Source organism: Mustelus asterias, chromosome 3, assembly GCF_964213995.1.
Source record: "Mustelus asterias chromosome 3, sMusAst1.hap1.1, whole genome shotgun sequence".
Lineage (NCBI taxonomy): Eukaryota > Metazoa > Chordata > Chondrichthyes > Carcharhiniformes > Triakidae > Mustelus > Mustelus asterias.
In genome coordinates this window covers 48,231,115-48,249,846 of record NC_135803.1, presented here as the reverse complement: position 1 = coordinate 48,249,846, position 18,732 = coordinate 48,231,115, and the positions used below count along the sequence as shown (strand labels likewise).

The following is an 18,732-nucleotide window of genomic DNA, read 5'->3' as shown; positions in this document are numbered from 1 at the left end:
GTATTGCTGTTTTTAATGGTGTTTAAATATTAAGTAGAACAGCAGTTAAATGTTTCAATTTGTGCTAACTGGTGTTTTAGATTGTGTACCCATTACTTTTCTGCTTCTTTGATTTTCAACAATGATCGACCAATTTAATCAGTAACTACACCTGCAGAGGATTATGGCTCTTTTTGTTCCGTGCTGCTGGATTCCGTAAACTCTGCCAGTCAATGAAAATAAATCCAGCAAATTGATCAATTAAAAACACAATTACAAACAGAAAAATAATTTGAAGACTGGCGTCTATTACAACTTCGGTATGGTTTCAACACCTCACGAGTTGTGCTTTGAGAAATGAATACAGTTCTATAAGTCATTAAAACATTAGAAAAGAGTGATTTGACTCTCATAATGAATATCCAGGGCTGCGATTATTGCTGATGAAGTCACTGGGCAATTTAATAGCGCCGCATGTGAAAAGCCGTTGAAATAATTCCAGTATGTTTCCATCTGAAGTTACTTACCACTGCAGCAGGCAGTTATGATTCAAGAACGGAAACATTTCAACAGAAAATGATTAACAATGATTTTTTTCATGAATAACCCATTGACATCAATTTTCCACATATTCTGTAGTACACCAAAATGTTAAAACTTTGGCAAACAGCTTTATAATGATGCTCATTATATTAATTTTCTTTCATTTCATATCACTTGAGACTCTCCAATTTTTTTCTAAGGCATGCAGTGCTTTTTTTATACAAAGAAATGAAATATGCAGTGTAGCAGCAGATGAGATTCTTTATTCATCAGACTCATACCTTTTAATTGTTCTGTTTTTAATTGAGATGTCCTAATGTTAAGCAGTGGCTGAGATTTTCTGGTCCTTAGGAGTCCCACCCAAAGTCAACAGACCTTTGTATAAAAGCAAGTTACTGCGGATGCTGGAATCTGAAACAAAAACAGAAAATGTTGGAAAATCTCAGCAGGTCTGACAGCATCTGTGGAGAGAGAACAGAGCTACCGTTTCAAGTGTGGGTGACTCTTCGTCAGAGCTGAAGAGTCATCCAAACTTAATGCACTAGTTCTTTTCTCTTTCAACAGACCGTTAGCTGCTCTGTCAAATTTTCCATCCTGGCCGCAGCTATTTCTGCTGTGGGCAGTACTGGAAAATCCCGTCCAGTGTCTCTGAGAATACAGCAGTACTGTATGTAAAATCCATAATCTCTCTCCTAATGTGAGCTTGAACTCTACAATGTGAAAAAATTCAGACTGAACAGCACAAGGAGGGTTGGGAAGTGTTGATGCCAAAGGGACAAGGGTGGCCTTATTCATAAGTCATTGAAAGCCAACATGCAGGCCAGCAAGCAATTAGGAAGGCAAATTGTGTTGTTGGCCTTTTATTGTAAGAGGATTTCAACACAAGGGTAAAGAAGTCTTATTGCAATTGCATAGAGTCTTGATGAAACTGCACTTGAACTATTTTGGCCTTTTACCTAAGGAAAGATATACTTGCCATACAGGACGTACAACAAAGGTTCACTGGACAGTTCCCTGGGATGGCAGGATTGTCCTATGAGGAGCGATTGGAAAGACCAAGCCTATATTCTGTAGAGCTTAGAAAAAGTGGTGATCTTATTGAAGCCTACATAATTCTTTAAGGGCTGGTAGGATGTTTCTCCTGGCTTTGAAGTCTAGAATCAGGGGGCACAATCTCAGAATAAGAGGTAGACCATTTCGGACTGTGATGAAAGGATTTGTTTCACTGAGGGTGGTGAATCTTTGGAGTTCTCTATCCACGAGAGCTGTGGAGACTCAGTCATTGAATATGTTCATGACAGAGATCGATAGATTTCAAGATATTAAAGATACCAAGGGGTTTGGGGATAGTGTGAGAAAAATGGTGTTGAGGTAGAAAATCGACCTTGATCCAGTTAAATGATGGAGTAGGCTTTGGAACCAAATGACCTTCTACTGCTCCTATATCATATATATATATATATCCCTATGTTCCTTTTGAATGCTCCCAATTGACTGTTTATTTGAAAGAGAATTCTATAGTAGCAACATTTAATATGGATATATGCATAATATTTTATTTAGAATTAATCTAAAATTAATAAAATGGCATTCCCCTTGAAATATTTAAAATAACAAGATCTCACTCTCTTTCCCGGAGTGGTCCAGTGCATTGATAGAAGACGATATTTACATAATGACCACAATCGGAGGCTGTGATTCTCCCATCTCAACCCGCAAATGTTTTGGTGGGTCTGGCCGGGAGAATCACGTGTGGACCCATTCGCGGGATTCACGCACGCGTGCGCGCACATCTCCCAGCGATGGAGATATGTCAGGTAACTAATTTTAATCCTATTTTAATGTTATCTGAATGTCATTATTGGGCCCAGGACTGAAGTCTCTGGACCCGATAGCATCTCCCACCCCGCCAGTATAATTTCACTCTGGTGGGGTTTAGAGTAGCTCCACATTTTTGAGGAACTAGCTGGAGACATTGCTGGAGCGAGGGAGGGTCCCCCAGGGGGCCGGGCGGTAGTCCCTGGGCATGGGCACCCTGGCAGTGCCAGCCTGTGTCCCTTGGCACTGCCCAAAGGGCAAAGTGTCCATGCCCAGGGGATTTTTTTGCACAGCCCACCGGGCATCTTGCAGTGCCAAGGGACGGAGCCTAGGAGGCGGGGCCTACGGGTGGGGTGTAAGGGCGATTGGTGTGAGTGGGGGATCCCGGTGCCACTCTACATGGGGATTGGTCGGGACTGGAGGGAGTCCAGCGATCGGGCAGGCTGGGGGGATGGTCGATCGGGGGGATCTGCCTCTCGTGAGTGGAGTTTTGCCAGGGTGGGGGGAACTGCCTCCTATGAGGAGGGGGGGGGGTGTCTGCCGAGGTGGGGGAGGATCGTCACTACTGGGAGGTGGGGGGCCTGGAGATCGGGACGCTCTGGGATGGAGGGAGGTCAGGGCTAGCCCGTGAATAGATGGGGGGGAGGCCACAATTGGGCTGTGGGGGGCTGTATTGCGAGGGTCCCGAGCTGGCCAGCGATTGAGCTGGCCAGCAAACTGCAGGCTGACAGCTCAGGGCCACTGCACATGTGCAGATGTCCGGAACTGTCAGACTCTGGCGTGAATAGGCCCCGCCCCCCGAGCTTTTAATGATATTCCCGATTGTGACCTCTGCATTGCACAGAGTGTGGGAGATTTGAGTCTGAACTTCCACTGAAAAAACAATCATGATTTACACCAGTTTTCCCGCCAACTCAGCACTTAGAACGTTTTTGGGAGAATCGCCCCCAGAGAATGAAATGCTTGCTTCCAGATCAGCCTGGGCTCCAACCTTTCTGGCCAAAATGCAACTATTTGTCTTCTGACTGCATGGTAAACACCTAGAGGCAAAAACAAAATGATTCACTGGTTGACCAATGGCAGGTTAATGAGCTGATTAAAAGAAGAGAATGCTGGATAAACTCAGCAGCTCTGGCAGATCAGCAAATCAGCGGATTGTTGTTGATAGCAAATTGCAAGACCTGAGAAACCTGTCTAAAATGGAGCAATTGGAGATAAAAGGCTTTGTCAAAAGACAAGCTGGGGAGAATAATGTAAGTTAAATGAAGAAAGTAAAACTGCAATGTGGCTAATGAGCTCCTCTGTCTGTACTATGAAACATTACAAGAGCAAATGTAAATTAAAAAACAATATTTGGAACCTTACCAGTCAATGCATGCATTGACTATTACTAATCTGAAGGGCACTGGGTTTTTCTTTCATATGTCCAGCCACATTCACAGAAGAATGTGGATAGTTAATTCCTACAATTTTGGAGTGTTATGGTAAGGTTATATAAGGCATTGGTGAGGCCGAATTTGGAGTATTGTGTACAGTTTTGGTCACCTAGTTACAGGAAGGATGTAAATAAGATTGAAAGAGTGCAGAGAAGGTTCACAAGGATGTTGCCGGGACTTGAGAAGCTGAGTTACAGAGAGAGATTGAATAGGTTGGGACTTTATTCCCTGGAACGTAGAAGATTGAGGGGAGATTTGATAGAGGTGTATAAGATTTTGATGGGTATAGATAGAGTGAATGCAAGCAGGCTTTTTCTGCTGAGGCTAGGGGAGAAAAAAACCAGAGGGCATGGGTTAAGGGTGAAAGGAGAAAAGTTTAAAGGGAATATTAGGGGGGGCTTCTTCACGCAGAGAGTGGTGGAAGTGTGGAATGAGCTGCCAGATAAAGTGGTAAATGTGGGGTCACTTTTAACATTTAAGAAAAACTTGGACGGGTTCATGGATGAGAGGGGTGTGGAGGGATATGGTCCAAGTGCAGGTCAGTGGGACTAGGCATAAAATGGTTCGGCACAGACAAGAAGGGCCAAAATGCCTGTTTCTGAGCTGTAATTTTCTATGGTTCTATGGTTCTAATTAAGATAAAAATACATCACAGGAAAATAAGTCAAAATCCAATGATACATTGTATTTAGAAAAGCAGAAGTGATTCTAACTGCTTTCTTTCTCACATGACAAAATGAAACCTAACACAAGATAGTTATTTATACCATGAACATGACATCCCATGGGATATTAAACGTATTCCAAACTATTACAAAATATATCAAGCCATATAGTAATAATCTAAAACATCAGAAGTGACCAGGAATAGTATAAATCACAAGCCAAGATTGAAACCTAGATAAAGAAAATTTAAGTAGATTTATTCATTTTTTTCAACTCTGCGCTTTGGAACAAATATATCATTTAAATTATTACTTGTCACACTGAAGCTCCAGTGATTGTGTCCTTTTGCAAGCAGTGATTATCCCATTACAGAGTTTAACAGGTTCTGCAGATAGATGGATAATCTAAATCTGAATAACCAATAACAAATCATTGTCCCAGATCTTCAGTCTCCAGATTGTCGGATTCGAGTCGCTGGATTTTCCAAACTCGTCCGCTGCTGGGATTCTCCAGTCCCGCAGATTTGGCTGAGTAACAAATTTCCATTCTCGCTGGCAGCAGCAACAGGGCTGGAACGACTGGAGCATTCCAGCCCAGATGTACAATACAAGATGCATGCAAGGACTTCACAAGAAGTCCTAACACACTGACCTCAGTAGGAATTGCCCAGGCAGTTTGAATTTCCTCAATGGGAAATCCCACTGCTGTCCGGGGTCCTCTGCAAAATTTTCTGACTTTATAAGTTAGAGTCAGAGACTATACAGATGGTTCCTTGGGATTTATCTGAATAGTCACCCAGGAAATGTTAGACAGCTTAAAATTTAATTGACTCATGGGTAACTACAGAAATATCTCCCCAGTCACTCATACTGACACCAACCGCCACCCTCCCCCCCCGCCACCCACCGCCCCCTCCCCGCCACCCACCGCCCCAATGCCCTCCTCAAACCCAACTAACTCCTGACTTCGTGACTAAACTTTGACTCCCCGATGGTCTCCAAGCCACCTGACTAGCCCCGCCAACCCTTGAACCCCAACCTGACTACTCATCCTCCTGACTACGTGCCTACCTGACCACCCAACTATCCCTCTGACCAGACCTGAATACCCTGCACCACCCAACTAAACCCTGAACCGACCTGACTAGCCTCTGACTTGATAACCACCCCCCCACCCCTGATCCAATCCAACTATCCCTGATCCCACCTACCAACTCATCCACTAGCCACCTCACCCATTAGCTACCCTACGCACCAACATCTCAATACTACCACATCATCTGCCTCGCCCAACGACCACCCTACTCACTTTCCACCTCAGCCACATGTGACTCGACCCGCCTGCCATCTCACCTTTCTGCCATTCTACCCACTCGCCCATCTACCAACCCTACCATCCTACCCATTCACTCACTCACCATCTACCTACCCCACCATCCGACCCAGTCACACATTCATCCACTCACCCATTCACTAACCTTCAAGTTGGACATTTAAGCTTACCTTAGGGTCGCTGGTATTGTAAAAAGTGGGTGCAGTGCTCTGTGTTTCTGAGGAATTTGCGCCTTGATTGGCTGCTGAGAAATGTGGAGCAGTGTCCAGGCTTGGATGAGTTCGAGTGGAGAGGCAATCCAACACGATTGCTGTTTTGCAGAAGATCTGGACCAAAGTATCCTGAATAGCAGCAGCAATCAAAACTCATATAGTTTAATTTAATGAAGCATCCCAAGACACTTTACAGAAGCATTATAAAACAAAGGAATGACACCAAGCACAGAAGGAAATAATAAGTCAGATGATGAAATGCCTGGGGAAAGAGGTAGGTTTTAAGAAGGGTCTTAAAGGAGAAAAGCGAAAATAGAGTAAACAAGTACAGGGAGGGAATCCCAGAGCTTGGAGTCTCGGCGAATAAAGACACAACCACTAATGGTGGAGCATTTGTATCTGGCCATGTCAGAGGCCGGAATTAGAGGATCGGAGGAGATTATAGAGAAGGGGGGATGGGGGGGCAGGGGGCAAGGTCCTGGAGAGCTTTCAAAACAAGGACGAGAACTTTAAAATCAAGACTTAGCTTGACTTGGGAGTCAATGAGCATTGTAGTGACCATGGTTGTCATGTCCACTGCCAACATCTCCTCTTTTGAATTTCAAACTAAATATATTTTAAAACTGGGCATAAAAGGCTGAGAAGCTGGCTACCCAAAGATCACCTGACTTCTTTTGTGGATTGAAACCACTCCACTTTCTCAAGAATGAAGTTGAGGTACATTCCAGACTCATGTGAATCAACAGTCTTTCCTGAAACTAATCCAAAGGGGTATCACCAAAATTGAATGGATCATTCAAAAACAAAGTCATTGGGTGGAATTTTCCTGTCCCGCCTGCCATAGGAATTGTAGCAGGAGGGACACGGACGTGCAAAGGTCTGTTGACCTTGGGCGGGATTTTCTGGCCTTAGGGCAAGCGTGGCTGGATAATCCCGCCCATTGACTCTCTCAAGGGTCGAACTGCAACACAAGATGTTGGAATCAACATGAACACCACTCTTATTTGGAAGGGCTTAAACTTTCAGCAAGCCATTGAATGAGACAGCCATGTTTCCTCTCTCTTTGAAAAATCAGTTAGAGGCTTTTTACAGGCATTTCCACCAAAAGCCCTCAAAAGAGCTGCAAGGAATTCAAACAGCCAAGTATTTAACAGTAATGTCTAGTAAGTGGGAGATCCCATCAGAGATGAGGGCTCCACCAAAATGTTTCAACTTCAAATTCACTGAGAAACAACCTTCTAAATTTTGACTTTACAGTCAAAGAAACCAGTCTGCTTTACAAAATTCGCGGTTCAACTTGAAAGCATCAAAACCATTTAAGAAACTACTGGCCAGCCATGTGGAAGCCAGAGACTGAGACAATTGTAAATCGTAACAGTACCCTACCTTCACCTATATCTAATCTTTTTGTGAATGAGAGTGCGTGTGAAGCCGCATTTAAATTTGGGGTAAGTGTGGGAGAATAAATGGCCACCTTTATTTTTAAATTCACAAAAGCTTGCTGCTGCAATTATTTAATTAGGACCCACACTGCAAGGATAAGAAAGGACAGCTCTTTCATCACAAAACATACAGATCACAGACAGTAAGAGAACATGGAAATTCTATTTGCGACAGGGAATGAGAGTTGCTGTGAGTTAAGACATGGTAAGAAGTTTAACACCAGGTTAAAGTCCAACAGGTTTATTTGGTAGCAAAAGCCACACAAGCTTTCGAAGCTCTAAGCCCCTTCTTCAGGTGAGTGGGAATTCTGTTCACAAACAGAGTTTATAAAGACACAGACTCAATTTACATGAATAATGGTTGGAATGCAAATACTTACAACTAATCAAGTCTTTAAGAAACAAAACAATGGGAGTGGAGAGAGCATCAAGACAGGCTAAAAAGATGTGTATTGTCTCCAGACAAGACAGCCAGTGAAACTCTGCAGGTCCACGCAACTGTGGGCGTTACAAATAGTGTGACATGAACCCAATATCCCGGTTGAGGCCGTCCGCGTGTGTGCGGAACTTGGCTATCAGTTTCTGCTCAGCGACTCTGCGCTGTCGTGTGTCGCGAAGGCCGCCTTGGAGAACGCTTACCCGAATATCAGAGGCCGAATGCCCGTGACCGCTGAAGTGCTCCCCAACAGGAAGAGAACAGTCTTGCCTGGTGATTGTCGAGCGGTGTTCATTCATCCGTTGTCGCAGCGTCTGCATAGTTTCCCCAATGTACCATGCCTCGGGACATCCTTTCTTGCAGCGTATCAGGTAGACAACGTTGGCCGAGTTGCAAGAGTATGTACCGTGTACCTGGTGGATGGTGTTCTCACGTGAGATGATGGCATCTGTGTCGATGATCCGGCACGTCTTGCAGAGTTCGTGATCTGGAGTCCTTTCGGTATCTTGTCTGCTTTCTTGCATCTTTGTAGAAACTTGATGTCTGTGTCGATATGCGCGATCTTTTTGGCGATCCTCCCCACTTGGAGCCGGTAGTTTGCGGTGTCGATCGTAGTCATGATGTGGAGATGCCGGCGTTGGACTGGGGTAAACACAGTAAGAAGTTTAACAACACCAGGTTAAAGTCCAACAGGTTTATTTGGTAGCAAAAGCCACACAAGCTTTCGAAGCTCTAAGCCCCTTCTTCAGGTGAGTGGGAATTCTGTTCACAAACAGAGTTTATAAAGACACAGACTCAATTTACATGAATAATGAATAATGTCGCGGCCTTCGCGACACACGACAGCGCAGAGTCGCTGAGCAGAAACTGATAGCCAAGTTCCGCACACACGCGGACGGCCTCAACCGGGATATTGGGTTCATGTCACACTATTTGTAACGCCCACAGTTGCGTGGACCTGCAGAGTTTCACTGGCTGTCTTGTCTGGAGACAATACACATCTTTTTAGCCTGTCTTGATGCTCTCTCCACTCCCATTGTTTTGTTTCTTAAAGACTTGATTAGTTGTAAGTATTTGCATTCCAACCATTATTCATGTAAATTGAGTCTGTGTCTTTATAAACTCTGTTTGTGAACAGAATTCCCACTCACCTGAAGAAGGGGCTTAGAGCTTCGAAAGCTTGTGTGGCTTTTGCTACCAAATAAACCTGTTGGACTTTAACCTGGTGTTGTGAAACTTCTTACTGTGTTTACCCCAGTCCAACGCCGGCATCTCCACATCAGTTAAGACATGGGCAGCAGAGTTTTAAATGAGTTGAAATTTCCTGATGGTAGAACGTGGGTGACACAGCCAGCTAGCTGTGTGTTGAAACAATCGAATCCATGTGTAGCAAAGTCATGGATGAGGGTTTCAGCAGCAGAGGTACTGAGACAGGAAATTGATTACGCAAGGACTGACTTAATTACCGACCATAGAGGTTTGAGGCCAAACTGGTTTTGAAGCAAACACTTTAATCACTGAGGTACCAAATTGCAGTAAGTAAACAGCATTGGCTTCCATTAATATATAGAGCTACCCTTCGTAGATTAAGAAAAAAAACAAAAACAGTAGAATCAATTAATTATAGTTAGTATTTGCAGCTAAGTGGAGCAACACCTTGTCCAAGATTTGGAATTGTTTATCAATGCAACATATATTTCTCCACACCAAAATCAGATTTACTTGTAGTGGGTCAACCAGCAGACCAATTTTTACCACTAGCCAAGTCTGACAATTGATATTTTTAAATGCAGCCACCAGATTAAAGACCTGATAAATCATTGTCAGTGTGATTTGAGTCCGGACTGCTTTAGAAGCAAGCACTTCAATCTCGGAGACAGCAAGCTGTGGTTACCATGCAGTATTGCCTGCGATTAGTGCACAGGGCTACCCTGGGTCGATTTAATCAAAATCTAAACACAACAGAGTCAACCAGTTATAGCAAATCATGTGCAACTAAGTGGACTGATACTGAGGTGGTTATTAATGGTTGCTTCATCAAGCTGACTGCAGAAATGATACATTGTCGCAGTTTTGCAAGGCAGATTTGTTTAATCATTTTGTTGCCAGGCTGCAGTTATTAAGCAATTTTTAGATTAGCTTTGTTTAAATTGTAGTGCACAAGGCTTCTGGGAGGGAAGGGCACTAGTGTTATATAAGATATTCCAAAGGGAATGATACATTATTAAGTTTCGATTGAATTAATCTTGGTCACATAAACAAAGTATTCAAGTTTAAGAATACCACTCAATGACAAATTGTAGTTACATTCAGCGGTTTAAATAGGTAAGTTATAAATTTAATATGATAACTATCTGGTAGTATTTTAAACTATTGTCCTACTTTAGAAAAAAAAGAACTTTAAAACTCCTCAAACAAACAATTCCCTGCTTGCCAAATCGGTCCATAACTTCCGGTGTGGTGGCAATTGAGTCAGATTGCCATTCCGCTTATAATTTCTGGAAATCCAGCCATTTCTATTTTGCTTGACCTTGCGACTGAGGCCGGTGAAATCCATGTAGCACAGCCAGTTCCCGAGGCCTATAGTTGGAGGGGGTTCAATCTAGGATAAGTGAGCCATGCTCATTTAATAACATCATTCGCTGCCATTAAAAGGCTGAGTTCAAAGATCCAGCCACTTTGAGAAGCCAGGGAAAAGCTAAGAATGTAAGGTGAGTCAGCAGGATTGTGTGGGGAGAGGGAAGGGGAGGGTGGGGGGGAGACAGGTGGTTGTGAGGGGTTGGTGTTGGGTGGTTAGTGGGGAGGTAGATCGGGTAGTCAATGGGAGGGTGGGTCAGGTGGTAGTGGGAGTATTGGGTGGTCAGTAGTGAGGAGGTGGATTTGGGTTGTCAGTGGAGGCTGGACCATGTAATCAGTGGAGAAGTCGATCAATTGGTCAGTGGTGGGGGAGATTTCATGGTCAGTGAGTGGGGGGGTTTGGGATAGTCAGGAAGGGTAGTTGGGCGGTAAGGAGTAGTGGGACAGTAGTGAGGAGTCAGGGTAGATCAGTACAGTAGTTCCTAGAAGTTCAAAGTGGGTTTAATTCTCCTAATTTTTTCTGGATAACTATTGATGTAAGACAATTGGAACCATCCAAAGTTTGCAATTCAATAGCATTATGAATGGTTCCCATTGCAGGGCAATTGTACAATGGAACTTTGAATATCCAGGCCATTTGCTGTGCAATCCTTATGTCGAACTTTCAGGGTGGGAGGGGGCAGCACACCTTTGGGGGAACACCCCAGAGCTCAGAGATAATGGGCTACTGTCTCTGAGACTCAGGTCACAATGTCTCTCACTCCCTCTCTTGGCCCACTTCTTGTTCTGTAAAGGACCAAACAGCATCTCTTCCCTCACAGTGCCAAATACCTTCACTCATCAAATTCCCGAGCTCAGTACCTCGTAGTACTCTGTTGAGTTGCCTTCCATACTTATCCAGATATGCATCTATTTCTTGGCAACAGTATCAGCTTTAAAAATTCCGTGGTTAGTTATAGCATGCTGTGTATCCCTGTTGCTAAGAATTGGTGGCATTATAAATAAAAAGAAAATAAAGGCTTTTATTTATATAATGCCTTTTCATGATCTTGCACCTCCCAAAGTGCTTTACTGCCAATGAAGTATTTCTGAAATGCAGCCATTGTCCTAATGTAGGAATTGCAGCAACCAATTTGTTCACAGGAAGATTCCACAAACAATAATATAGTTGATATTGATGGTATAATTTAGCAAAAGAGTGGAAAGATTTTCCTACTTTAGCGATTCCTACCAAGATCATAAAACCATTCTTTTGGAATCTTTTCACTATGTTTAGAGTGGTGCTAATAAATAGGAACAAGTGAAACTCTTACTCCTTCAGCCTTAGAAGATTCTCTTCTGCACCAGTGTGACATTTCTGACTCCAACATGAGTTATCTTTCAGATACCTCTAAGCGAGACTAATTGCTACTGGCCTATGAGCAGTTTTGCACTGAAGAGGATTTACTCGCTAAAAATTGGGCTAAGATTAGACATTTGATTTATCACAAGAGGTTTCAATTGCAGTTTGTGCCTTGTGGGATTCATGAGCAAATTATAAAGCATCTGTGAAGTCTGCTGGTCTCTGGCTCATGCTGCATGACTCAAGAATTCTGTATTTTTTGACATGCTAACACTTAGGGGATAATTTTGCCCTAACCTGTCCAATGGGAAACGCATGGGATCTGATTAGCCACACATTTTACACTCCTTCCGATTTTTGTTACCATTTGAGTTTGCTTCTATTGCTCTTTACTGATAAAAAGAATGTTTTGTGCAAATTCTTCCTTTGAGCAGCCAAAGTTGCCTTTTAAATTTCAGAATGTGAGGAGACCAAATTTTCCTCAAGGTAAAAATGTCTTGCCTCTCAAGAGGGCACATGTGCAAATTGGGATAGGGCCTTGATATGCCAAGGCATTGGCCTTCCTCAACCTAGTAATATGCCCATTTGAAAAGCAGCAAGGTGCATAAGGCTTCAGTCTACAAATGGTTGATCACTTATACTGCAAAGAAAATTAGTGGAAGGTTGTATGATATATTGACTTCAAAGTGTTTAGAGAGCAAATGACACTCCAAAGTGAACATCTGTAATATTCATGGTTGCTAACTATGTTGAAGACTTTAATTATTTTCTCTCTTTTAATAGCATCCGCAAGAGAATATGTTTCACTGCAGGGTCCTGTACGATGAAGACTCGGCCTACGCACCATTCCGAACCGGGATGCAACTGGAAGAGGATGTCGAGATTTACCTGGAAGATGAGGTTGAGTTGATCAATGTCCCTGTGCCCCAATTCAAAGGAGGGGATGCCGCTGATATCATCCATGATTTCCAACGGGTGAGTTACTGAGCTGGATACGAATAGAAAATGGTTACAAATTGTAACAAGAAAACAGAAGTTAAATCATTATTGTTGTTCTGTGTGCTGTAACGTGTCAGAATTCAAACACGGGTGGTGGTGGGGTGATTTTGCCCCCGTGTTCGCCACCAGCACAAACAGCAATGGAGTGCAAAGTTCCATGAGAGTCAAGAAATGAGATATCAGCGGCGAGAATCCCATTGAATCTCTCATGAGATTCTCATCGGTGATATCTCGTTGCCTGATTTCTTTCCCCCCATCCCTTGTCAGTGACAGAACAAGTCTCATTTCCATATATTTTAATATATTTACATCTTATTAAAGCCCTTCCCAGGCACTTGACTCTCCCTCACTGAAAATTCATAGCTCTCTAACATGACATCACGTTGGCAATGTTTACAACAGGTAGTTAAAACTGAGATTCAGTTGAGAGGAAGCCATTGGCGGCACCAAAGTAAGTATAGCCCCTGGGAGGAGAGAGACATGCCCAGACCCTGCCCCTTGGCGCTGCCCCCTGGCGCTGCCCCTTGGCACAGGTTGGCACTACTCCTGGCAGTGCCTCCTTGCTATTGCCAGGGTTGAGTTCTCTGGGGAGCCCGGGGGGGCAGGGGGTGGTGGGTAGGGGTAGGTTCCCTTATGTATTGGGAGTGCTGATACTTATGAGGAGGTGGGAGAGAATGCCCCCAATACATGTGACGTGGTGGGGAAGAGCCCCGACACTTGTGAGAGGGAAGAGTGCCCCTGATACCTCCATGGTGAAGGTGGGAGCAGCAGGGAGATTCCTCGATGCTTGTAGGGAGACCCTCTGTGTCTGTGGGGGGGGGAGGTTGTGGCTGGGGCATGGGGAGGAGTTTATTATTTTTAGCTCAGATCGGGGTGCCCTTTAAAGATCGTGTCTGATCTCTGCAGAGCTGGCCTCGTCAGCTTGATCAGGCCTCTCAGCCCACCAGAGTGACGGTGTAAACCATGCCCCAGATTTATTTTGAACTAAGTGCCAGAAAATCTGGCCTGAAAACCCGGCTGTACATCTGGAGCCTGACACGCTGACAAATTTTGTTAAAATTCTGCCCACTGGCAGATTCTAGGGTTAGTAATGGTGGTATGAGTACTCTGTGTCTTAGTGAATGGACACAGATGCACATATACCATTTTCAATCATAACGTCGGGTCCTTCCTCATGCGGAGGAAGGGAAAAATCACCAGAGTACCTAGTAGAAGCTGGTTTCAGGGTAACACTCAGAGGACACCATCTTGCTGACTGGCCTGTTCTAATTCTTCAGCCTTGTTAGCAGATGAGGCTTATGGTGAGTTTTCTTGTCAATATTTCCCGTATGGAGGAACACACAGGTTGAGGCAGAGACCTCATTAAAGTGACACTACGAGGGATTATTCCTCCCTCCTTGAAAATACAAAAACAGATGCTAACTGTAGTTGTCCACTTACCTTGGTTTGTGATAACGTGCAAGGCACCTTGGGAAATAGCGCTCCTGTTGTTGAGATTTGAATCTCAGGAAAGCGTTAGGATTTTAGGTGGCTGGTAACACTGGAAGGATTTTCTGTCCAATAATTGAGTTCTGCACGGGGTGGATGAACTAATTAAATCCAATGTGGAGTCCAGATTCCCATGTGGGAAAGGGAGAGATAATAATTTCCACAATAGAAACCACATTTGTTTTTGTTTACAGAGGTTGACTGCTTACCATGACATCTCTCTGGATAAATGCTACATAATTGAACTGAACACTGCCATTGTAATGCCACCTCGCAATCTCTGGGAACTGCTTGCCAACGTGAAGGTAAGTCACCTTTTTATTTTGTGTCTTTTGTGTAGAAAATGAGCCTCCGTAGCCTCCTTAGTGGCAATGGGCTTTTGTGTAGCAAATTTCCAATTTGTTCTTTTAAGATTTATTAAATTTGAATATTGTATAAATGGGAAATATTCTATTTTGTAATAGTAGAATAGATTTTCAACTTGGGTGCATGGAACTTAAAATTAATGTGTTCGATGATGACAGCTGATCTATTTACATTGGGCTGCAAGTTGAAAATCTACAGAAGATCAAAGGGTTAAAAGTGTCCTCTGTAATTTGTAGAACAAAATGTTAATACATTTGATTAAAATTTTCCTTTGTTCATTGCTTTAACAATGGTACTGACCTATTTATTTTAAATGCAGTTTAAACTCCCAGATTATTTCACTACTGTTATCTGTTATGGTTCTTCAGCTCTGACAGTAAATGATGCTTATGATGAGATTTCTTGTCAGTGTCTCCCGTGTGGAGACAAACACAGGATGAGAGAATTCATCAACAGTAAAATTGTGAAAGGACTTTCTCGTGGGTGACACAGTGGTTAGCGCTGTTGCCCCACAGCACCAGGGACCCGGATTCGATTCCCGGCTTGGGTCACTGCCTGTGTGGAGTTTGCATGTTCTCCCAGTCTCTGTGTGGATTTTCTCCGGGTGCTCCAGTTTCCTCCCACATGTCCCAGGTGTGCTGGTTAGGTGTGTTGACCCGAACAGGCGCTGAAGCGTGGCGACTAGGGGAATTTCACAATAACTTCATTAATGTAAGCCTTACTTGTGACTAATAAATAAACTTTCACTTTTTTTTTCACTTTCCCTCCTGGAAAATAAAAAAACCATGTACGAACTGCAGAACAAACTGCCCTAATGGGTAGATCTCATTTTTTTTTGAGTTAACAATCAGATTATTAATCCTCACAGAAGGGGACCTACCTGCCACAGACGTATGTTATTCAGGAGGAGATGGAAGTCACAGAACAAATCAGCAACATGCAGCAACTGGGTGCCTTTATCCACCGGCTGTGCAATGGAAAAGAAATGTACAAGCTGAAACGCAGGGATGAGAAGAGAGGTAAGTGATGTTTGTGGGTTTTCCATCTGAACCAAAATGAATGTTGCTTCTCTGAGACCCGAGAGTTGATCTGAAGTCCTCTAACAACAGAATTTCTTTAAGGAGCTAAGGGCTTTAATTTTAGACTTTTTCTCTGACATAGTAATAACACCACAAGTAATTGCAAAATCTGCTGAAACTCATTACAGTCAACAGATCTGAAAATACCATCCACCATTCTGATTCAATGTCAGGTTACAAGGCTGTGATTGGAAAGAGGTGCATTTTGACTAAAACCTTAGAATCGAGCTCCACTATGAAAGCCCAGAATTGGAAATATTGACCAGTAGAGAAGTGAAACTGGTTGAAGCTTGACTACCTAATAGGGACAGTACTACACTTGGGATCTGATACAGAATGTGACCTATAAATACTCATCAGACAGACTGGTTTGAACCCCCAAGTGAATAAATATTCTTGCAATAACACTGAAAGAAGCTGATACATATCAAATGATTTGTGAAAAGTCATTGCTTAAGGCTAAATTCAAGGGTCTATGAAAAGACAATGAAAGATATTGTGTTATCCAACAGCAAGGTCACATGTAAAAATAGTTCTTGGTCTGGTTTGCATCATCAAATCACCTTGTTGCTCTGACTACACATAAACAAATAAAATCTGGTAGAGCTTCAACACAATTGTTCTTTAAAGACAATGGGCAGAGCAGATTATACTGTTTTGGGCTAATTATATTACTATAGGAGCTGTGATAAACCATCCCACAAGGAAATTTATTATGATGATAGTGTTCCTTTAAATTAGTTACACCAAAATAATTATATAAAGTATAGTCATGACAATTGCAAAATGAGCATGCCCTTATGCGCAAAGACAAATTTAGGGGGACTATAAAAGGCATTTCTTACTAGGCGAAAACAATTTAATTGCTTATTCAAAAATGGAAGCAGGATAACATATCTATAAAATGTTATCTTTACCTGTACTTCCTGATAACTTGTTCCCTCATCAATTTCTATGTCCAAATTTATCATGAAAAATGACTATGCAATCTTGTTAAACTCTTCCCTAGCACCATTGCTGGTGAGAGAGCCACATTAAGAAATTTTACATAGATTGTTTCCGTTATAAATGTGGACCTACAAATTTAAAATAAAAATATAAATGAATGGAGCAACTGTAAGATTTTTAAGTGGGGGCTGCAATATATTTGTATTTCCTGATCTAAATAACTCCTGCCAAAAGCAAGCCTGTGCTGCCTCAGCATGACTCATATTTATGGGAAAGAATGAGGATAGTGCAAAATTAATGTTCCTATTCGCATTGAACAGTCGTCAAACGAGAAAGAGTGCAGAAAAGATTTACTAGGATGCGACTGGGACCTGATGGTTTGAGTTATAAGGAGAGGCTGGATAGACCGGGACATTTTCCCGGTAGCATAGGAGGCGTAGGGTTAGTCTATAAAATATTGAGATGCATAGATAAGTCACCATCTTTTCCCGAAGGTAGGGGAGTCTAAAACTAAAGGGCATAGGTTTAAGGTGAGAAGGGAGAGATACAAAAGGGTCCAGAGAGACAATTGTTTCACACAGAGGGTGGTGAGTTTCTGCAATGAGCTGCCAGAGACATTAGCAAAGTCAGGTACAATTTTGTAATTTACAAAGCATTTAGACTTTACATGGGTAAGATGTGTACAGAGGGATATAGGCTAAATGTGTGCAATTGGGACTAGCTTAGTGGTAAAAACTGGGCGGCATGAACAGATTGGGCCAAAGGGCCTGTTTCCATGCTGTAAGCCTCTATGATTCTATGACTGTATGCATTTATAGAATGGACCAGTTATGGTGTCTCTTTCTGTTGCAGCCATTGAGAAGCGTGATATCATGAACTGCCAACGCATACGACATTTTGTAAATGTATTTGTGGTTGAAACATCCATCTGCCAAAAGGCCTGAAGTCACAAAGCCAGTGGCTCACTGTATCCATGTTATTCAAGGCACAGCTGCTTGAAGTTATTCTTGCACAACAATATCAACGATATTAGTTTCCTGCACTCTTGCTCATGTTTTTTGTGATGATTCTGCAATCCTGCTAATTAAGTGGTCACAGTTGCATTTTAACATTGCGTTAGTTGCTTTTTGCACTCCCGACAGCTGATGAACCAGTCAAAACAGAAAGGGTTGCCTCTCTCCCACCTTTAAACACTGCATGACTGTATCTGTTGAACATTTGAATTAGGGATATGTATTTCACAGCATTATTCGCAAGTTTCAGTTGAAAAGACAAAGTAACAACATTACTATTCCAACCAAAATGAGAAAAGAGAAATGTACACCTGAGCCAAAAATGAGTGTTGCATATATTTATGTTGTAAATGTAGCATAGAGGTAAATGACATGCTTGGAAGAATAAAATCAATGAATCAAAAGGGGACTCAAATTTGCCTTCATGCCTCTGTCTGTGTCTCTGTTTTTTTAGTTCAGATTAGGACAGTTTGTCAGACATGTTGTGGAAGAAATGTCCATTGTTGCATTCTTGGAGAGATTTTTCCTGTTCAACCCGACTGTGCTGAAACATGCAAAACACTCCAGTGAATCATATTTTGTACACAGCATGTTTACATTCCAAAGAGCAGGCCCGTCATTCATCTTCCTTCTGTATTGTTCATCATGCCCAGACACCAGCAGGAGGGAGACACATTTAAGTTGGCATTTACAATTGAAAACCTTGTATTCCGAAAGACTACACACACAAAATCGTTCTAACAGCTCACCTGCATGATTCATGGTTACATACTGAAACAAAGGATGTGTTTCAAGATGGCCACAAACCTGCCAATAATGATCTTGCTGCTTATGGAAAAAGCAGCAGTGTGGTGACATTATTCTGCTGTTGTTATTCAGTGCAGCGAATAGGTGCACCAGTCATCCGTGTGATGGGCAGCACAATGGCTGAAACAACAAGCAATCTCTATGCTTGTCTGGGAGGAGATGGCGACTGAAGTGCTGCAGGAAGATGTAAAATCTCAAGCCCGCGTTCGCCATCTGCGAGGCTGCCGGCGGGGGCTCAGGATTTGGAAG

General features: G+C 42.8%; 1 protein-coding gene across 1 annotated transcript in view; it reads left to right on the top strand.

The window, feature by feature from the left end:
- The window catches only part of LOC144490887 (integral membrane protein 2C-like), a 64,262-nt gene extending 46,171 nt beyond the window's left edge, over positions 1-18,091 (top strand). Inside the window, exons 3-6 of the mRNA XM_078208576.1 lie at positions 12,567-12,758; positions 14,465-14,575; positions 15,505-15,655; positions 17,516-18,091. Coding sequence (XP_078064702.1) covers positions 12,567-12,758; positions 14,465-14,575; positions 15,505-15,655; positions 17,516-17,607 — 546 coding nt within the window. The 3' untranslated portion in view covers positions 17,608-18,091. The remainder of the gene's footprint in view (positions 1-12,566; positions 12,759-14,464; positions 14,576-15,504; positions 15,656-17,515) is intronic.
- Positions 18,092-18,732: the final 641 nt, after the last annotated feature.